Source organism: Molothrus aeneus, chromosome 2, assembly GCF_037042795.1.
Source record: "Molothrus aeneus isolate 106 chromosome 2, BPBGC_Maene_1.0, whole genome shotgun sequence".
NCBI classification, from domain to species: Eukaryota; Metazoa; Chordata; class Aves; order Passeriformes; family Icteridae; genus Molothrus; species Molothrus aeneus.
In genome coordinates this window covers 49,939,342-49,962,308 of record NC_089647.1, presented here as the reverse complement: position 1 = coordinate 49,962,308, position 22,967 = coordinate 49,939,342, and the positions used below count along the sequence as shown (strand labels likewise).

Below are 22,967 nucleotides of genomic sequence, written 5' to 3'. Positions count from 1 at the left end.
ATCAGCTTTCAAATATTTCAAATATTTGTCTTACTTCCCGTAAGCCACACTTGGAAATGCTCTGTTGACTGTATACCACCAGTTTTGTTTGCTTCCTCAAGAGAAAACTCGTTAAAAATTTATAATCTGCCTTGAGGTGAATTGAAAATACACCTAGTCCAAATAGCCATAAATACCAGCCTTCAAAATACAAAAAGGTGAAAGGGTTTCATTAGTTTTTATTAATTTACATTAAATCTAAACAATATTAAATATGTTTTTTCTCCATTGATTTATATTAACACAGTGTCAAACTTGCCTCCCCAATAGCAATCTAAATTTAAGCGGAAGGAAGGGGAAAGTGAAAAAAAAAGCCTGCTGTTAAAAACATGGTTCTAGTCTAAAAATAAATTTGTGAATGCAGTGGTTTATATTTTGGATGCTATTTCTTCACAGTGACTTAGAGAAAGCCCTTTTTGGCAAACAGGATTGTTGATCTTCTTTGCTCTGGTGTAGGTGGAGGTTAGAAGGTACTCTTAATGTCCCTATTACACCTCATTGAGATATTAAATAGGGCAATCCCAGGTCCAAGTGTTTCTTAAATACCCTTTCAGTCTCTGGTCTGGAATACAAGAGCAAGTAGAATGACAAGGTTTTTTTGGTTTGTTCCATTATCCCCCATGCTCTGTGGCAGAACCAGTGACACAAGCCATGTTCCCAGTCCAGAGCTGGAAGGCTCTGTGTGCCTCATGGGTGGATGCCCACAGATTTTCCCTGTCCTCGTGGCAGTCTGGGAAAGTCAGTCTTGTTCTTGTGCCTGACAGATGCCCTATTTGGATTGAGTAGTGCTGTGGAGCTTATGGTCCCCCTAACCCCACTGTCCACCACCTCCAAGCTCTGAGGAAGCAAATTAGGAGATGCTGGTACTAAGGAGCTGACATATTTTCTCTGATGAAAAAGTTAAATCCCAAGACAAAAAAAAAAATACTGGCAATCTTCCATGCCATGAATCCTTTTGTGTTACCAGTCCCAGAATAATTTCCCCACTCCCTTTACAATCTCAGCCCTCTCTCACTGTTAGGCATGCGATGTGAAATAGCACAGCTTGAGATCAGATACCATTAGCCATCTAGCACTATTTTAATCATAATTACTGCTCTATTTTATTCTATTCTATTCTAAGTGAGCTCACTATGAGATCCATGCTACTGTCGGTTTTCCTCAGTGTCTGCGAGAGCTTGTTCAAAGGTACCTCAATCCCCTTGCACAGCACTGTAATCACATGTAGCCACAGCTTTTAGCCTGCATTGACAAATCCTTCATCTTGGCCCCATGAGGTGTGCTAAGAACTAAAAGCTGTGCCTTGTCTAACCTGCCAAGATGTAAGTACAGAGCTGGTTTTATGGGTGAAACCTGCTGTGCTATTCATGACTGAAAAATGTGTAAACTCTAGTGTCCAATGGATTTTTAATTGAAGTCCTTCTCAGCTAAATGAGAGAGGAGGGGACCAAAAACTCCTAGAAAATAATTTAGAAAATAAGCCTTAAAAATCTATATTAAAAAAACATGCATTGTGTTCACTTTCTGGAGAAATGTGGTTTTTTGTGCTCTTTCTTCTTTACCCTTTAAGATTGCTGCACATATTCTTTTAGCTGTATTATGGAAGGGCACTATAAGAATCTCTGTACTTCTCATATCCTAGAGAGCACTAATAGTCTTTACTTTTATGTAGAATAATAGAAGAAATGTAGAGGAAATAACCTTATTCAGGGAAATCAACTTTGTTTCTCTGATGCAAACATCTATTCCTTAATATATAGTTGGAAGAAAAGCCTTGTTGCACTCTCTGGGTACTAGAGAAGGCATTTCTGGAGAGACATTAATTGTTAATTCACCAATTGCTAACTGTTACCATTTCATAGTGTGCACTGTTAGAATTGATTAACCATCTGTTATTGACTGACTTTTGAAGACCTGACATTAAATCAAACTCACAGACAGGAAAGAGAGGCAAGGAGGAAAGGCTTGATAGTGCAGAGCCCGGTTTCAGTTAATACCACCCTGCATTAATTGGCAGTAACATGTTTGACATAAGTGACTGCTGCAAATCCCGCCCTCACCTCATGGCAGATAGGCCATTCATTGCTTTGTAAAGTGTAAGAAAAAGCACTTCATAAATACAAATATAAACACATTGCAAGTGGTGCTTGTAAAAGGAAGCAAAGACCTGGCTTCTGGCACATTGCCTTTTTACACAGCGAAACAAAATTATTATTCAAACCTAACAGGGGTTTGGCCAATTTAAGAAGCAAGATTTATTGCTGAGTTTCCTTTACTGCTCCAGGATATGATTTCACTTTTGCAGAAGAAAAAGAGAGATCATATCATTTACATAACAAGGTAATAAATAAATAATTGGTTACTGTAGTTCCAAATACACTTCCTCATGTGCACAGATGATAAAAACTGCATTCAGATGTTGCTGGTCCTGTTTCACTCCAGAACAGGGGATTTAAGACTGAAATGTCATCCTGAACTCACCCCTGGTGCCTGAATAAATGATAGTGACCTGCTGTGTGAATCGGCTTAGCAGAACCTTGCAGGTTAAAGTGCTCTTTGGGGAGAGGAAAGTCTGAAAGCAATTCTGCCTGATATAGCTGTCAGCTCTGTTAACTCTTTCCAGGATATCACCTCTCCTTTAACTGCAGAGAATCCCACAGACTAAATATATGCTCTCTTTTCTTAGCAGGATACCTGGTAAGAAACTTTACCGACTACAGTAGATGCTTAAATGGAGAAAATTATTCTGCTTCAAATTGGCTTGACTGTTAAATTGCTCTGCAGCCTCTATATTTTTCTGAGTTTAAGTTTCTCTTGTGCATGAACGTTTGTTCCTTTTCTTCTGACTTCAAGCCAAAATTTTTCCTTCTTTTTAAGGCTCAGCTTCTTTCATTCTTGCTCCTCATAGCTCAGACTATTTTCTTTGTTTGGAGGCAGATGCTTTGCCGATGTTATTGACACTTCTTCTGAGCATCTGGAACATATTAGATAAGACCAAAGATCTGTCTAATCCACTGCCTCATGTTAAAAAGCAGCTGGTACAGGGGTTTCACAGGAAGGAGCTTAGGGAAGATAGATTATTTATCTCACATACTTTGCCACATGCTGATATCTAATACTTAGGGATCAGATAATGCCATGAAGTACATGGTATTGTACTTTTGCCAAATATTTGGCCTCTTTCTCTCTAATCCTCTATCTGGTTTAGCTTGGCCTTTTGTTCTTCCTTTTCCTTGACGCTATGTATCTTGATGTGTCTTGAACAGTCACCAGCCAGGGCAAGAAATTTGATGTGGTCCAGATTTAACAATTTTTGGCTGTAAGCAATTTCCAAAGAGCTGGGATTTTGTATCTACAATGGGAATAAATCTGCCCTGGCATACTTCAGCTGCACCTCAACAATGCAAAAATTTAAATAGATTGTTTGTTTTTTATAACAAGTAAAGTATGTTTTACCAGGTTTGAGTCTTTGGTGGTTCCCTTTTCCTACTCTTTTCTCTGTAACCATGATTCCTGGAATTTTTTTTTTCTTTCCCCTCCCTCCTCCTTTCTCTGGGAAGTGGAAAATGTGTTTACACTGGAGTTGAGCCTTAAAAAAAACCAGAAAATATCTTGAAGCTGTTGATAAAACTATGAAAGCTGGCAAAGCTGGGACTCCTCTGTTGCCTTCAGAAAATGCCCACTTTTTCTTTTAAATACAGTCCTCTGTGATTTTTTTCCTTAATGTTTTGACAGCAGCAGGAAATTTTTGCATTGCTTTTGCACTTATCTTTTTTTTTTCTGTTTTTTTTTCTCTTGTTGGATTGTGTTTTCTTTGTGATGCTCCTTTGACTTTGGCCAAAGGCTCAATACCTCTGAGTAGAATCTCCCAAAAGATCACTGTTTTTTCCTCCAATCTGTCAAACTCCCTTCTTAACCTCATCTTTAAAATTACTCTTCCATCTTCATCCAAGCACTTCCCCGTTCCCTCTCCCCACTTGCCAGCTCACCTCTGGAAATACAGTCATGGCTGCCTCAGACACTGGTGAAGATCATTTCAACTTTGAGGACTTCCACTTAGTTTTTCCTTGTTTTCTTCTTTCCTTCATTCTCTCTTGTTTTCTTTCTTTTCTTTCACTGACAGCAGCTTTTAGCTGAATTAGCATGATGAGCTGAGAATGGCACAAGCAGCCACTTGTGTCTACTAGTATGATTGCCTGACATACATGCTGTAAAGTTCTTCAGTATTAACTGCAAGAGGCATCACACTACCAAAAAATTCATGTCTTGTGTAGAGAAAGTGGTTTCTAAAATCCATGTTTGCAAAGCTTTATGAGATGGATACAGACTTTTAAAATATGATGGCAGTGAGAATAGATAACTTTGAGTTCTGAGTTTTACTGAGAGTTCCTTCATCTTTCTGGGGTTCAGTTAGGCATAGGGCAAATTTTGATGTCAATCTGTTTGTGACTATTATAAAGAGTGCCAAGGCTTGGTAGATGGCATTGTGATAGACAAATATGTACTCTTGCCAGACATTTGTAGCAGGCTCTGAACATTCAGATTGGGAAGTGCTGGACATGTTACAAAAGCAGCAGCAAGTAGGAATGGTTTGCAGTAGAAACTCCAGTTTCTTGTCTGACCAATTCAGCCATGACCAATGGTTTTGAGTTATTGGTCTGTTTACCTGCCATTATGGGAGCTGTTATCACAGTACCCATAGTTTATAGCTGCAAGGAAACTGTGCTACTCCCTTCCCCTCCTCCTCCTCCTTCTGTAAAAATGTTCCTTGATCTTCCCTAAATTTTTCAGTCATTTCACAAGCAATGTTGCTCATATCCCATGGTAATTTTGCTCCAGGGAGGAGATCTTTTTGATGCTATTACTTCCACCAACAAATACACAGAGCGGGATGCCAGTGGGATGCTTTACAATCTGGCCAGTGCCATCAAATACCTTCACAGCCTGAACATTGTCCACAGGGATATCAAGCCGGAGAATCTACTGGTAAGTGGAGATTCATCTTTCAGTATTGCTGATAACTTTGGAGTGTGTGAGAAAAGATCTGCACTTCCTCCTTCCACATGCCTGCCAAGTTTATTTCAGTCTTTTAAGTCACTGATCTTTTAATTTTAACCTTTGCATTGTAAAGCTCTCCTAAGAATAACAGCTGTCCCAGGAGATACAGTAACATTAGGTGGTATGTCTAGATTGTTCCATGGAACACAACAGCTGAGTAATTCCTGGGATCACTAGAAGTAAACTTGTAGTAAACTGCAGGAAGATTTCAAGCTTCTTATAAATATGTGTTCTGTCCTCAGCAGACTATTCTGTACTTCTGTCACTGCCTAAATAATTAGCAACCCTTTAGTTTTACAAGCGTGGTGCATGTAAATGCTGTGTCCTAATCATGTCACACATCAGAGCAGAACCAGGAAGAGACTTCATTGTCCTTCCCCTACTACATCTCCAAATAATCCTACAGCACTTTTTATTAAGCCACTTTCACAAACAGACAATCTAAATCTTTGTTTTTCTGACTAAATCTATATGAGCCTTATCCACTGAAGACAATGAAAAACATACCCTGACAACTATTCTTCTGAGAATTTTGCACACTTGAATGCAACAGTTGCATCCCCCTCATAATTTTATTTCTCCTGAGAAATTAGCTTCTCCTGATTATTTCAGTGTTCTGAGTCTTCACAAATTTGCTGACATGTTCCAATATCAGGATGTCCCAATTCTCCATATATTCTGCAACTGTAAAACAATGTTAGTAGAATCATAGAGTATCAGTTCTCTCAGCTGTGTACTCTCAGCCATGACTTAATGCATTTAGTCCTGCTTGACAATGAAGAGTTTTTATGGGAAAGCTGGCTTCAGCAGATATTGCTAAACTTCCAGTCAGTGGGATTTTTACAGCTGAAGTTCCTTTAGTGGCAGGTTCTGGGTGAGGAAGTGACCTGACTTCATTTTCCAGAAACTGCTGAAAACACACTGGGTGGAAGTTTCACTAGACATTAATGACTGATACACCTTTCTTGGCCCTTTTGCTCCATTTTATTTTCTGGTGTTGGTGTTGATAGGTGGCTGTATGCAGATGTTGTAGCCAGGATCCATTAATGCTGCTCCTGGAGTGTGCAGGAGGGTCTTGGTCTGGGACAAGCCTTGCTCGGCTGCTGTCTTGACTTGTCTGTAAATGCCTAAACTCTGTTGTTGTCAGAGTTAAAATTCTGGGGGAAAAGAGGTGGTCAGGAGGTATGGGTAGGAGGTGAGGGCAGCAGGTCAGGGATTAGATTTACCTGCTCAGCTTTTCTGGTAATTACCCACTAATGATCACATTGTTCCCATTGTAGCTGAATTATTTCTGAGAGACTTTTCCAGAACTGTGCATTGATTTTGAGACTGAGCTGTAAGGATGCATCATTTAACCTCTTGCAGCATCCTAATCCTCAAAAGCCAGCATTTGATTCACAAATTGCATTGATTCTCTAAGTTTTATGAGGTCCTTGAAAGAAACAAGTGCTGCTTTAGAAGAGGGCTTTGGAACCAGCCTTACCTGAGCTCTGATCCTGGTTCTGACATTGGCTGCCTGTGGCCTCAGTGTGTCTGAACCTTTCTGCTTTTATCTTAGCTGTCAAATGGGATGTGTGGCTCCTTGGGTCACAAAATTGCAACTAGCGTTATTTTCCTGGCATATACAAAACACTTGAAAAATGCCACATGGGTCTCAGCATTTCTTTTGCCAAATACCTTCTACTTGCCTTTTGTAGCCTGCCCTTTTCCTTGCAGCTCTTTAACCCTTCACCTAAGTGGTCATGGAGGAATTTTTCCCTTGTTGTTCTTGTGCTGTGGCTTTCCCTCTGATACTGTCACAGTGCTGCACATGCAAACCCTGGTTGTGTTATTGCTGGCTCTCCTGGCCACTAGTTTGAGAATCAACCCTTCTCCCCCACCCTTTTCGTACTCATGGATTGTAACTTTACAGTTTAGAGGAGCATGTCCTGAGGCTAAACAACCTCATTAGCAGGAAAAAAGACAACCGGGAGGATGAGCAAGGCTGTAGAGTTGCTAAAGGAGACGAAGGGGAAGTGAAGGGGAACATGCTGCTCTGGAGAAGGAGACCAGAAGAGGATGTTCACCTGGAGCTGCTTTATTTCATCTCTTCCCGGCCCCTAGTAGAACCTTTACTTTCACCTCCTCCTTTATCTCTTTTAATTTTTCCTTCTTCCCAAAAGTAACTTTCAGGCTTAGAGCTGATGTGTGAGACCAGCTCTAGGTCCTGCTAATAAATCTTTGTGTGTGTGAACCTGTCCTGTGTGCAGCACCCATTATTTTTTAACTGCTTAAATATTCCATATTATCCTCAGGGCATATAAAGTCCATCTAAGAGTCAACTGTCCAAGAGTTTAGGGTGTGCTGAATACCTGTGATGTTTTAGCATTTTTGTTTGTTTTTTTATTCTCTAGGGAGTCTTCCATGTTTTAATTGGAACATTTTTCATAATTGTTGCTATTTAGAACGTTTATTTTGTCAAGTCATGGGATGTCTTTATAGCCATATAATAAACCCTAGAGAACAACTTCTCTGACTGTTGCCATCTGCACTGATCACAAGAGCAGCTTAGAAAATACTGACAGTCTTTATACTAATAGGATACATATGGTGGCATACAATTATGTGTGGCTGCATTCAATTAGTGTAGTACAATTACACAGTTTTATAGCTTAGTTAAAACAGTGATAGCTCTACGAAGCGGGTAATTTGCACTAATCCCCATTTCTTTAATTGCCCTTCAGTATTTAAATGCAGGAACATATATAGTATTTATTCAGTATAGCATGAGCATTAAATTATTTTTCCCATTCCTTGACTGGCAAGTAACATACCACAGCTTCACATTGGGTTCTTTTTTATATGAAGTTATAAGAGGGTGAGGAAAAGTTACTTTCTTCATTTTTACAAGTCAACTGAAGTAATTTTCCAAGAAAAGTAATTCCTCGAAACAGATGAAGCAGAATAATAGAAAATGCACTGTACCAAACCTTCTGCATTGGTAAATATTGCCAAACAAACCTCTTCTGTAATTAATTTCTAGTATGGATGAGTCCCACAAGGTGTGGTCTATTGAAGGAAGGAATTTACAAATGTTTGCTAGGTTAGCACAGCTCGGAGAAGGCTGTGTAGAAAGATAACTGCATGAAACAGAATATGAAATACTAATTAGGCCAGATTCAGCTCTTCATGTCTAAGTGCACACTTTCCATATTTCAGCAAGTGAATATTTAAAGCCCTAGTCTCTAGACTTTAATTAAAACTGTTGTTGAAATTAGATTTATTACTGCCATTTCAGAGAGCACTTTCTTTAGTTTCAGGAACCAGATGTATTTAACAATCTGTGTTTTGAATAAAACCATAATTGCCTTTTTTTTTCCCAGTGCTTTTCTATAAACATAACTTTTTTCTGGCTTAGTAGAAGAGAAATGTGAATCCATTATAAATTGCTGGTCCTCTTAAAGATCCAGTTGAATTCTTAAAAATAACATAAGGAGAGGAGAAGAATTTTGTGTACTCTGAATGTCTGCTTGTGGCTATATCACCTGGTAAGCAGGGACTCAGGACAGAGAGGGGTTCAGGGGTTTTCTCTCTAGACGTGACTAACATTAACAAATAAGAAACTAGGGGATGGGGGCTGTATAATTCAACTAATTAGTATGAGCTGTAACAGATCTGTAGGAAACTGTGGTGAGAGACTTCAAGAATTTGCTTTTGATCCAAGAAACCTATTCAAGGGTCCCATGTAGAATTTATTGTATTTTTATAAGAAAAAGCGCTAGGATTTTCTTCTTAAAACCATAGGTAAATGTGATTTTGGATGTAGGAGTAGCTGGTCAAGATATATATATATATATATATATATATATTTTTTTTTTTTTAAGGATTCTTTTGGTTTTGATTAGGAAGTACGATGCCTACTATTTTTGCACAGTTTTGGTGCAGATTGTTTACATGATATCACTAGTGGTGATCCAGACTGCATAGAGCTTTGATTTGGCTTGCAAAATAAGAAAGTGATGCATATACATTATAAGAAGGTCTCCTGTAGACTCTTTCCATTTTTTAAGGTGCTATTGTAGAAAACATTCCAAAATGGCAAGCAAGGACTCAAACCAACACATTGATTAAAGATAGACTAGTGTTTAATTCAGATACATTTTTATATTTTTTATTTTAAACATTTTTTTACTGGATCTAATTTTAAAGGCACAGGACTTATTATCTGGCATAAGCAGATGGTGGGGGATACAATACAGCATCATAAAAACACCTCAGTTTCCAGTGTTTGCAGATTTGGGGCTCTTCTTTTGCTCTGAGCCATCTTTTAAAATTATAGTTGTTTTACTCATGTTTCTAGTTTTTTTTTTATGTGACTACATCTTAATCTCTCTTTGCACCCATAAAACCCCATGAAAGATCACGCTGCCTCTGTGAAGACCAGGTTTTAAGACAGGATTTTCACATATCCCCGTTAGCAGCCCTAACTGCTTGTGTCCCCTTGATGCTGACGCTACCGTGCCAGTAAGAAACTCATTGGTGTGTAAGAGTCATCCAAGGAGAGGAGAGCACTTCTAGGTGAAATACTGCAGCCAGATTTTTGTCTTGTGGCTTCAGCACACAGAGAAGAGCCTGGAACTGCTGTCAGTACAGTCACTTTTCTATTACCTAAGTAGCTGAAGTTCCTGTGCAAACCTTTAATCTCTCTGCAAGTAAAATGAATAAACTCAACCCGCCTACGCTGTGAATTCAGTAGGGAGCTGATGTAGGAAAGCCACTGCTGGAAGGTCACGCATTTGCTTCTGGGCTTTAGCACCTAGCAAGTGGGACATCTTTTGTTGGACAGTTAGCAAGATAAGTCTTTCCCAAACATCCTGACTGTATTCAAGGGAAGTTGTCCAAATTGTCTGTGAATTTTCAAAGCATGAAGAGAAATATGTTAAAGGTAAGGAGGAGGAAAAAAATCTGTAAATAAGGAGGAACACTTCAGGCAGTTAGCAAGTGATTATAGTAGTTGCCTTGATGGTTTTGTGGTAAAACTTTCAATTTTCCTCCTGATTTAGGTTTATGAACACCAAGATGGAAGCAAGTCCCTGAAGCTGGGAGACTTTGGCCTAGCAACAATTGTGGATGGACCTCTATATACTGTCTGTGGGACCCCAACATATGTAGCTCCAGAAATCATCGCTGAAACTGGGTAAATCCCTTGTAGTGGTGATCCATTGATGTGTACTCAGAAGGACACATTCTTATCATTGTGCCAGACTGGAGTTCTTGCAATTAAGATTTTTATGCTGCCTTTGGTTGGCTATGATGCAGAATCATCGCTCATAGAACAATTCATGTGGAAGTGACCTCTGGAGGTGATCTTACCCAAACCAGTTCAGAGCAGGCTGTTTTTGAGTTATATTGGTCAACCTCTGCCAGTTGTTAGCCTCAAACTTTTTAGCTTAACACTGAGTCATTAACTAGCCATTTGCAGATACGGTGGAATTCTATTCTCTAGAGACTGCTAACTATCATTCACTTAATTCTATTTTGTTATTTCACAATATCCTCCTCTGATATGTTCCACAGAGCAAATGCCTGCTGGCTTGAGCAGTCTGCGTCACCTTTGCAGACTTCATGTTGACAGGCATCACTAAATCAAGTAAACTCAACTTGAATTAGTTAACTAACTGAAGAATACAGCCCAATGTCTTCTGTGCATTCACACATTCTGATCTAATATAATTTTAAGATAGATGTAAATGCAAAAAGTATTTGATAGCAGAATGAGGATTGGTAGGTAAACAAAGTTCAGATGAGAATTTATGAGAAATTATTAATGATTCTGAACATATTTCCTCTGTAGTCCGTAAGAATCTGATGTCTCTAACCATGTCTCTCACACTTCTAGATATGGCTTGAAGGTGGACATCTGGGCAGCGGGTGTGATTACTTACATCCTGCTCTGTGGTTTTCCTCCATTCCGTGGGTATGGACTGACCTATTCAACCATCCTTGTTATGTGAATTGGTCCCTGTGCTCCTTTCACATTAAGCACAGAGATTCCCACTGGTAGAAGTTCTCTGCTCATAGGGTTTGATGTTTTTTTTCTGTGCTCTGCATAGTGTTCTACACAGGCCCCATAAATGTCTGTGATTTTATGGTAAAATCTCTGTCTCGTGTTTGTTTATTGTAGTTTAAACTTCATTGCATTGCAAAACAAGAGCCTTCATTACAGGTACTGCGTGCCTTTGCCTGAAGTTTTAAATAGACTATGAAATAACCATCTTCTTTCATGGACAAAATGCAGCATATTTTGTGGTTGGAAAAAGGTAATTAAAATGTAAGCCAGTTAATAAGGACATGTCATATATTTTATCCCCTCAAAGCAACTGCAAAGTTGTGGGCAATCCTAAAGACAAGCAGAAAGAAAGAGTGTACCAAATGCACTGTGTTTTATGATCTCACCATTAACACCCATGGCTGCATGTTTGGGGCAATCAACATCTTCCAAAAGCATACTAAGGCATGAGCAATTAAAAGCAATTTTTAGAAGTCTATTGAAACCACATCTGAAAATAATTTCTTTTTGGGTTTTGTTGTTGGTTTTCTTTGGTTTTTACTTTACAGAAGTGGAGATGACCAAGAAGTGCTTTTTGATCAAATTTTGATGGGACAGATGGATTTTCCATCTCCATATTGGGACAATGTTTCTGACTCTGCAAAGGTGAATTTTATAGTTGATGCTATTTTCTTCTACAGTATTATTTCCAGCGGGAGTGCGTAGTACATGTTGTCCTTTCACAGTGTTGTATTTGACATGTCTCATACATCTCCTGCTACACCTATAAATTCCTCTGGGTCACCATTATGTTTCATTTGGTTGCTGTCTCTTAGACTCCAAAAGGTTTTGAAATGGGCCCCATTCTGAAATGGACATCATATCTCTATATGATTTCTCACATAACACAGACACCAGCAGCCCTTATTGATTAAGAAAAAATTAAAGTAATTCACTTCCTAGCTCAAAAGCTCTCTTAGACTGTGCTTTTTATGTACTTACGAGGGGCACCAGGTACCAACCTGGAGCCTTTGAATGTTATCTAATAATATTATGGAGAGGCTGATTTCCCTTATTGACCCCATTAGATGATATGTCTGTTCTTTCTTCCTGTCAAAGAACCAGGTCTCCCGTTGCCTTATTGTTGCAGAGTGGTATGAAATACAGACTTGTTCTGGTCACAGCTCTTGACCTGCAGTCTTTGGTGTGCTGAGGCAGATTTAATTATTTACAGATACAGACCTTGACAGAGTTCATTATACTTGCAAAGCAGATCAGTTTTTTTAACTCTCACTAATTCACTAGAGCAATAGTTTAACTCGAAGATTTTCTAAGGATCTGGCATTCACTCTAGTCATTTATATAAATATATGTGGACAGAGACAAAATACATATGTGAATGTAAAAAAAAAATCATATGGTCATTCCATAGATAGATAAGCGCTTACTTTCAGTCAGTTTACTTCTCTGGTCTGTAAGGCAATCTATGAAAAACTGTCTTCCTGTTTCCTTCAGTGTGACAGGGTTTGATTAATCACAAGAGAAAAAAAAAAAGGTAAATTTGGAGGTGGATGCAGGTATGAGAGTAGCTCTGAATCTCCATTCTTTGGAGAGTTACATCCTGCTTTTATAGGTATGTGGAGTCTTCTAACTAATGAAGTTAAAGAATGAGATACAGTCATAGAGTTGGAAGTCCTCTAAACTAAATCACTGTGTTGTAGCAGGCATTATTTCATAACATCATTAATGGGAACCTTGCAAGTCCTTTGCCAGTGGGTTTTCCTGTGAAACTCCTTCTGTCAAATAGTTCTGTCTAAAAATTCTGGTTTGAAGCCTTAGCCTATCCATTTAAGTTATTCCTGTAATTAAGGATGACTAGCTTTGGTCTTTGGCAAGGCACCTTTATTTGCTGTCATATTGCCATACTGTTTCCATGCACTCCACTCTGTGAATAAAATAATCTAGGTAATTGCAGAGAAAATCAGAGAGTGAAAAATAATGATTTTAAGTATCAGGGGTTTTTTTTAATATCTTCTATGTTATTTAAACAAGAGTTTAAAGTAAAACTGTATTTGCTGGCACTTTTTTTCCTTACAGAGGAATTGCCTTTTTCTTAATGGAAAGCTAACCTAATTTCATGAGACCATCTGTTTTGCACATTATGTATTAAGTGCTTTTCTCTTAAACAGTGGCTTCAGAACCGTAACTCAGAACTGTCTTCTAGCTTTTCAAGATACTGTCAGATATGGATTTAGAAGTTCAGCTGAGAGTTCATCAGTTCATAGTTTTCCTATTTTTTGAATAATCTTAGTATATTTCTTCGGTCAGTAGTTCACTCTCTCTTTGAGCACTCTTACAAAATCAGTTAAAGACTTCTTAAGTATATGAACTATTGATCTGTTCTTTGAAAGTGTTCTTTAATTTCAACCCTGTATTCTATTTCTCAGGAACTTATCACAATGATGCTTCAAGTAGATGTAGATCTGCGATTCTCAGCCTTGCAAGTTCTTGAGCATCCATGGGTTAATGTAAGTATTTTCAGACTTGTAGATGCTTCTTGCAATTTGGCACCTTTGAGTTCTTTTCTGTCAAGCTCTTGATATGCCCTTTTGGAAGCCAGCACATTCTAAAGATGCCACAGATTTAACTGGAAATCAGCTGGGTTACAGGCTGATTTAGTGTATTTTGTACCTTGGAGTTATCATTATTTTGTGTGTGCTCAGCTACATTTTCTCTGAAATGGACTTTCAACAAATCTCAATCCAATTTGATAAATGTATATCTCTAACTCTCAGCTTGCAGGTTCAGTGACACATTGATGAGGTGGGCTCAAAAATCTCACAGTCATGATTGAGAGTTACTGAAATATAGCCCATGCTGTTAAACCTACTTGATCCAGAATGGAACAGGGAAACATTTTGAATCATATTTAGCTTCTGATAGTATTTAAGATTTGTTAATTATTCCAGACTATTTAACATGTTGTAAAATATTTGGATGATAAAAATAAAAAATTGGGATAATCTATATTCCAGTTCAGAAGGGACAGCTGAAAAAAGAAAGTTGGGATGAACAGTGAAAAAAAATACAGGAAGAGGAAATAATACTTCATTTTGTTTGTTGCAAGTTTGAGTGTGCAGTCCTCCCTGGAATACTCCTCAGTCCCTGAACTACTGTGTCCAAAATCCCTTTCTCACTAAAAATCTATTCTAAAAATTCAAATATACAGTCACCTCAGATATTAATTTTTTTTTTTTTTTATGAAAGAGTCCTCCATATAGAGTAGTGGTGATCACTTAAGTATTTTCCAAGTACATGCTATAAGCTTGGAGGGCTCCCTTATTACCCAAACTACTTTTTAAATTGTAAATACTATTAACATGCAGAGCCCTTCTGTGGTGTATGAAGAGTGCAAGGATCCAGGACAATGTCTGATGAAAATCTTTTCGTTTTGAAGATGACATTCAAGCAGCTGAAATATTTATTTTCCTTGGTGCCAGGGGCTATCCTTGGACGTAGTGTTCTGTCACAAGTTTATAATGCCTTATGGTTTATAATGCCTTATGGTGATTGAGAGGCCTTATGGGTCTCTCTGTCTCCATGGGAGGAGGATGTGTGGAGATTTCTGGAGTGCTGAAGAGGAGGAGATGGAAGTGACTGATCAGAAGCCACAGAGAGGCCAAGTCACCTGCAGTGTGAGCCTGCACACTGCTGCTGAGATTACTGAAATGTCACTTGCTTACACCACTTAAGGAAGTGGTCACTAATCTAACATTTTTTCTGAAAAATATATTTGAAATGTTAACGCTACCCCCAGGTACTTACTTTTTTTTTTAATTGTTACACCATGATGTGTTTTAAAAAGCCATTTTAGTGTGATGTATAAAAAAGAAGAGGTGCAGCTCTTTGGCAGTAATACAATGGTGATGGTGTGCAAGTGACATGAGGATCTGCTTTCCTGCCCTCAATAGTACCTGCTAGTGAGGAAAGCAGGGGAGAGGAACTGGGGTCTAAAGACTTTGAACACTTCAGAGCTCTGCTAGAAAAACCTGAGCTCTGGTCACTGAAGCACCTTGGCAAATTCCTGAATTTCTGTGCAATAAGTTAACATGCGGAACCCTTTGCCAGAAGGTGGTGTAGAGAACTGGTATAAATGGTCTCAAAAGAGAATTTAATACATTTTTGGAGGATGATCCCATTGGTGCTTATTAAATACAGTGGTCTGGGTAGAGCTCTTGGCTCACAAAGTTCTTAGGTACTTGTTTGGCAAGAACTAGACAATATACCAGGGAAAGTTCAGATCTACTTGCTTCTACTAAATATACTACTTCTTAAAGAGTGCCTGTGATGCACTGTTAGAAACAACATGCGGTGATCAATTCATCTTTGGTCTAGCTCTGGTTTTTTGCAGTTTTATGCTGGTAATAATTCTCTGCAATCAAAACCTGTAGCAGTTCTGTCTATATAAGTAAGTGAAACAAATATTCCATGACAATTCTGTAATTCCTTTTTTTCTACTGCTTTTAACAACTGAAAAAAAACCACTGTTTTGTCTGCATCATTACACTAGAAATAGTTCATCATGCAGATCAAAATTGCTTTTTAATTTTCTTATGTCCTCCATATATTTTTTCTGGGAGGAAAAAGTCTAACACTGGGACTGATTCAGGAAAGTGCTTTAACACATTGCAAACATTGCTCCCATTTCAAGGCATCACACATGGAAGCACTTAATACTGGGCATCAAATTAACTAGATGGCACTACAACCTTAGTTCACATCGGAAGAAATAAGAACATGGCTGAGTTGAAACAGGTGTTTAAATGGTTCCATGAGAAAGGGCACTTCCCTGAAGTGTGTCTGGGCAGTATCAGTAGATAAGCTAGCAGGGGTCGCCTGTTGATGCACAGAGGCAGAATGTACAGTGTCAGATCCAGCTACACATACCTCTACCATCACTGGCTGGATCAGCTGCAAGTCTGTCACACAACCTCCCTGGACCCCATTTTCTCAGCTTCAGGACAGAGAATTAATGCACTCATCCCTGTTTATGAAAGGCTCTGCAACCTATGTGTTGTAATTACCTGAGCAATTATGTGTATACTGTCTTTCTGAGAAGAAATGGCACATGGAATTTTCACCTACACTCCATTTTCACAGGTAACCCACTTTAATACTTTTCCATGGTGTCAAATGCTGGAGTTTACTTTCTCTATTAGTTTCAGCTGGGATAGGGCTCACTACAACTCTTCCCTTATTTCAGTTTTGAACCTATTCAGAGTGTTAAAGCTGCAGCTAAAATACTAGATAGAACAGCTGGCTTGAAAAGCAGGCATGTGTTTTCTTGGACAATTTTAAGAAAGATTTTCTCTCTTTGATCAAACCTTTGATAGAAGTGTTGTAACTGCTTACACTGTATAAAACCATTTTGTAGATTGTAAATAACCATTCTACTTTATAGCTGCTTATTATGTGATTACTTGGTAAATTGCTGAGATTCCTGGAATGTGCTTTGACAGTTTCAGTAGGAGCAAACCCTCGTTTCAGTTTAAGTTTGTGCTATAAAAATATCTGGATTCCTCTTGGAAACTGCAAAGCTTGTTATGGTCAGAGTCAGACCAGTAAAGCAGTTTCGATGTGAATAATATCCCAGCTGTTTTCAATTCAAAAAAACAAAACCTGAAAAGATGTTGGCTACATGCCACTGCCACAGATGGAGATCTTGAATTCTAAATGCAATTCAGCAGCAGTTCTTTGCCCCCTCCATTTCGTTTATTTGGCATCATCTCTCCTATGCAGTACGCTTAGACCTGGAAAAAAATCCATTAGTTTATACTTCCCCTACAGGGACCCCAAATCTTTACTTTACCTGCTCAATTTTTTTTGCAAAGTTAAAAAATTATAAAAGAGGCAGGAAGCTTGAGATTTGGCATTTTAAACTTTGATGTTATTGATAACCTGAAACAAGTTACAGGACAAACTCATTCTTCTTTGTATAAGTAGTAAATGTTTCCTAATACATCCCTGAGTAGTGAAAGGGATGTATTAGGAAGGGATGCTGAAAGGGATGGATTGCATTCTGTAAATCCTTCTCTGTTAAAATAATCAATATGAAATGTGTGTTGTTGCTGGAAGAGGAAGATGGCACACACCAGCCTAAAAAGAATTAGAGAACCTGGAGCTTTTATATTTTTCCCTCAATATGTCTGCTTTGGAAATTTGTGTGCAAAAGAAATTAATAGCCAAGCGATAAGTATCATTAAGCTAAACATTTGTAAGAAAACTAATTTTAAAAGACACTCCTTATTTTGCAGCTGCACTACTTTTGGTTACACCCTAGGACACTGTACAAAAAAAAATTTCCTTAGAATCCTTAAAGGAAACAGTGTCCAAAAGCTTTTCCAGCACTTCTATTTACTCTAATTTCCTGCTGTTTCTTGTATAATGATCTATTCATCTGACATTTTTAGACTTGGAAAGTAAAGCTCTTGTGACCATCTTGTGAAATGGATCTAAGCGCTCCAGGGCAGTAGGAGTCTGGGAATCCTGAGCTTCATTACATCTTTATAACATTTACTTTGAGTGGCAATGCTTCCTGCCACAGGGAACAATGCAAATATGAAAACAGTTTTTATCAATTACTAGATTTTCTCCAAGACCTTCTGCCTCTTTTTTATTGTTTTTTATTTTTAATTTTTGTAAATAGACCATGAAAGGTATTTTGTAGAGGCTGATTAAAAAACCCGAACAAATAAACAAACAAAAACCAAAGCAAAATACCCCAAAACAAAAAACAAAAATGTGTTAACATTCCAAGCAATTTATATTGTTCATGTGAAAACTCAAATTCTGAGCCAGAGTTTTCAAACTCTCTTGACTGCTCAGCTCCTGAGGTATGCACAGGAGAGCTCTTCTTTCAGACTATTAGCAGTCAACATCTTCTGAAGCTCATGACTCTAAAGTTCCCAGCTGGAGCAACAAAAATAACTGGTCACCTTAAAAAAAAATCTTGTGATTAATGCTAAGGCTGAGATGAAATTCTGTGATCCTAGCCCACTGCCAAAAGAAAAGACTTAGAACAGGGGAAAGAAACAGTTAACCTCTTCAGGGTTTGACATCCCTCCCATTTCAGCAACCCAATGAAATTCTTGTCAGCAGTGTTTACGCTGTTTTCCAGTTCTACAACTTATCCTGATGATTCTGATCAATTTGATATTTGATGGGGTATTTTTTTCACTTCTTGCCTTTTAAAACTGCAGAGCAACTTGTTTTGTATTTAGATAAACAGCTGTCATCTCTCACCCTCAATAGTTATCCTTTTGTTGACTGAAATAATTCTAGGAACCAGTTTAATATATATTGATTTCTTCATAAACTATTTTTGACTAAAAGAGAACTACTAAACATCAGATGGCACTAACAGTAGTAATAAAAACTTAGTAACAGTAGAGGAATTCTGATATATCCCTATGCTGCATCTTAAACTGGGCTGGAAGGTATTTCATCTGAAAGCTGGAGCCCAAACTATGTGTCTGTGGCATGTTGCCACAGGAGCTGTGGGTGTGGTGCTTCACCAATAAAATATGACCACAGTCTTGGTAACTATTGTCTTGTCTGTAATTTAGTCTTTTGACAAGATGACATGAACGCTTGGCAGACTTTCATGTCAAGAAAGCCAAGAGAATGATTTTATTTTTCTTCCCTCCTCTCGTGACGAGGAGTTCACTTTACAGACTAGCTTTCTTCTGGGAAAGGCAAGGTCAACGGGAAGCAGGTTATTTTTAGGGGTCATATACCACCAAGCCAGGACTCCCCAGTGATAGACAATAATCAGCTACTGGGTTCTATTGTTTTGTTTTGTGTTTTGCAGCTGTGTGCACTTGACCATATTTTGCCAGCTGAGACATTTTGTTAAGGGGTGAGTAAGGGATCTCTAAACACAAACTCCCCAAGCTAAATAAATAACAAACCCTACCAACCTCCCTAAAATTCCCATATACTCACTGAACTCATGATTTACTGCAGCAGTTCTGTAGCTCTTTAAAGGGCACTCATAATGGCTGAAAAATAAAAGAAAAAAGTGTCTGTCATCTCTCACTATTCTGATATTTTCTTGTTTTCCTTTATTCTGCTAGGATTTTGCCTAAGTGGAGTTTAAGAATTATTTCATTTGTTTATTCCTATACATACCATGCAGCACCAGTCAGGGATGACTATGGCACATGGCTCTGTATATTTTGCCTGTTGTACATTTTGTTTCCTATTCCACGTATTCTGCGTATTTGTTGCCTGAAATCCTGCATATGCTGCTGTTGGGGAAGTCTCACTTAGTAGTGGTTTTTTGCAAGTTTTTAAGGCATTAGGATCTTTGCTACAATTTCTAAAAAACCCTCCTCTTTGCTGGGCTTGAATTCAGTCTGCGGACTTGTGCAAAACCCCAAACTCCATTCTTTCTGTCAGGGTTTCTTCTCAGTATGGAGGATGCCAGTCTCCCTAGGTGCGGGTATCCAGGTTTGCTCTCCAAAGTGAGAAGTCTCAGCTGGAAGGAGGAATGTCCCAGCCCAACCTCTTGTTTTTGTAAAATCTTGGAGACTTTTTACTTTTGAGGTCATTATCATTAAATTTATGTGATGAGTAAACAGAATCTTAAACACATCTGAAGTCCTCAGGTTTTGAAATATCAATGGGCATAAAAATAACTGGGTAGTGGTAATTAATGAAAGAAAATTGTAAGAAATGGCAAGGAAAATGAATTGTTTAAAAATTATTATTAATGAACATTACAAAGTCTGAGAAGAAAATATTGGGTAAAGAAGAAGAGAGAGACTGCTTGGTGCCATAATGTGTTCATCTTGTAAGTACCTTAAAGGTATTGATGGAGACAATGATTGACCCATATTTTAATACAAACATTTTGTAAACTTTTCTGCATTGACCTATCAGAATCACCTCACAGTTCCTCTTTTTTTTTGTCTTTCCTCTCTGAAGCTTTATTTTGCTTTATTTGTCTGCAGGATGATGGCCTTCCAGAGAATGAACATCAGCTCTCAGTAGCTGGGAAGATAAAGAAGCATTTCAACACAGGCCCTAAGCCGAACAGCACAGCAGCTGGAGTTTCTGTCATAGCAGTAAGCATCTGAAATACACAGATGAAACAGATTTATGTGCCCGCCGGCCAGTTTTGTGTTTATGACACCAAAAGAAACCAGAGAGGGTTAATATTTAGATAAATGTAGCATTTAATTAATATCAGCATAGTTAGACTGGTATCCTGCACAACTTCTCCTTTGGTTCTCCTTGTGAGTCACATTGTTATTTAACTGCCCTAGGAGGTAAAACTGTACACACAGAACACAGTTCCACATTTTACCAGAAGATCAGTGGACCTAACTCCAATATAAATTCAACAATTTGAACTGGGATCATGATATTTTACTTGGCAGCAGACTCATTATATGGATTTAGGCCACACAGAGACTGTAGGAGGACAGCACCACTTTAAAATGGAAATTTCTTCAGAATTTAATTGAAAATCTCTATGGCAGCCTAAACCTCTCCTCTCTGAAGACGTGAAAGAGAGCTGTGATGCCTCACTGCTGCCTTCATGGTTAACATGAGTCTAGCCACTTCAGATTTAGCTGGGCAGCAGCATTTTATTTTAGTGCCACACACAACCTGCTTCCCTGTCAGCAGAAGTATTTAATGGGGTAAAGACTTAATGGAACTTCTTGCTGCCTTCTGTCACATTGCAATTCCAGTGGAGCCATTCCAGGTTTGAACATGTCAGAGTGTCTGAAACAAAGCTTGGCCAAAATTTTGACCAAGCTTTACTGAGATTTCAATGGCATCCTCAGTGGAGCATACATCACATACAATTGTATTTTTTCCTCACAGATGAACATGTGTATTACATATACATGGACATAGGATATATTCAGCATATGAAGAGATTATTCATACTAATGCCATTGAATAGTAACATGCACATCCTTCACATTTTTGATACATCTGCTTGTGTTTGTAAGCTTTCCTTTATTACTCATAGTAATGTGAACACTCCAAAGAGTCACTAAAAATGTGACATGTTAAACGTAACCATTCCCATATCAGATTACTCAGTGTTCATTCCCAGCTTCCATAAATTGCAGGTGGTGTGACTGCACATGTACACTTTCTTGTACTGTTTCCACTTTCATGTTTCTCAGCTCAGCCCCTCCAGTGTTGAGTTAAATCAGCATGAAATAAATTCAGCTCAGCACATGCAATCTGGCTCACAGGTGTGAAGTGCTTGTGCAGCAAAAGGGATACTCTCTCAAAGTTACTTGGTATAAGTACTAAAAATTTCAAACTGTGCCTCTCTCATATTTTTTCTTTACTCTTTCTTACCCTGAATGTCCTCAACATGGCAGCAAGTTGTTCCTCATGCTTTTCCTAGATTTTTTCAGTCATCAGCTAACATAGTCAGCATTTATTTATTTTCATTTTTAAGCAATAATACTGCAGCAACTCTCCCACAACTAAAACATCACATACCCATTGCTCATCTGAACTGCAGGTATGTTCTTTATAGACTAGCTGAAACCGTGTTCCTATTGAATGGACTGCCAGCACGCTTGTCCATGAGAATTACTGCTCAGATCCTCCATGCTAATGACTTCAAAGCTTAAAAGCAAGAAATGATGCCTCTGTCCTCATCCATCCCTTGCCTCCTTTATGTTTTTAATTTCCCTGCCCTCCTCTTTTTTTTATTTGCCCCAGTTGCTTTGCCAAGGAATTGTTTGCAGCAGTTTAACACCTGAGTAATGAAAAAGGCACTGTAGTGAATCTGTACACTGCAAAACATCAGGAAAAAATGTGTATGATTAATTATATTCTTAATGACTTTTATTTGTTTTTTAGTGTATGGAAATTTAACAGATTATTTTTAGCGATCATCTCTGTGGGCAAACTTCATATTCTGACACGACTGATCCTGCAACTCAGCCTATAAAGTAGAAATGTTTAGAATACTTAGAAGAGATAGGGAAATACAGACCTCTTTAGTGTTATGGTAATGTTTCAGAATGCTAGATAATTTCCATTTTATGAATAAATTAGGGGTTTTTTTCTACAAAAATAATTTAATATGTAAAAGAAAGCCAAAAGCAGAACAACAATGTCTTTAATTGTTGTTTCTGCATTTGGTAGTCTATTTAATATACATTTGACATGCATGTCACCAGAGTTTTATGTTTGGGAATCTCCCTTTAACTGTGAAATCTCAAATAAGCTAAAATTAAATCGTATTAACAAAGGCTGCTCTAGATTTAGAACTTTCAAAGTATGTATAGATGCTGTAACATATTGTTTGGCACTAAAGACATGCACTAACTGTATTTGCTAAAAAAATACTGGGGTTTTGTGCCTGCCTGTATGTTTACATACTTTTTGAGAGAGTGCTTGTGTATATAATATATAGAATTGCCATCTGTATATTATATAACACATCTGTGTCTGTGTTTGTGAAAATGTGTTAATATGTGCTTATATTTCTGCAGCTTAATAGTATGAAAGATAAATATTATCATTATTTTGAGTATTATAACCCTGTTTATGTACAGAGCTTGCTAATATGTGGTATTTAGTTCTTAGTTTGTCCTCACATTGATATGGTGTGATATTATATGCCTGTTTTCTCTGGTGGTAAAAAGTAACACACCTCAAAGATCTCAAGGAATATTTATCATATGCACCAATTAAAACTATGATATGAAAATTAAGTTCCTAAAGATGTGCCTCTGGTCACCTTGACTGAAAGGAAGTTTGAAGCTACATGTGTTTTTACAACTTCTGTGGCTACTGC

At 38.0% G+C, this 22,967-nt stretch overlaps 1 protein-coding gene across 3 annotated transcripts in view; it reads left to right on the top strand.

Moving 5' to 3' along the window:
* Positions 1-22,967, top strand: part of DCLK1 (doublecortin like kinase 1) — a 228,292-nt gene that overhangs the window by 192,332 nt on the left and 12,993 nt on the right. For all 3 annotated transcript variants that reach the window (XM_066544908.1, XM_066544910.1, XM_066544909.1), the window contains 6 exons: positions 4,879-5,025; positions 10,140-10,273; positions 10,976-11,053; positions 11,695-11,791; positions 13,573-13,653; positions 20,140-20,253. In XM_066544908.1, coding sequence (XP_066401005.1) covers positions 4,879-5,025; positions 10,140-10,273; positions 10,976-11,053; positions 11,695-11,791; positions 13,573-13,653; positions 20,140-20,253 — 651 coding nt within the window. The remainder of the gene's footprint in view (positions 1-4,878; positions 5,026-10,139; positions 10,274-10,975; positions 11,054-11,694; positions 11,792-13,572; positions 13,654-20,139; positions 20,254-22,967) is intronic.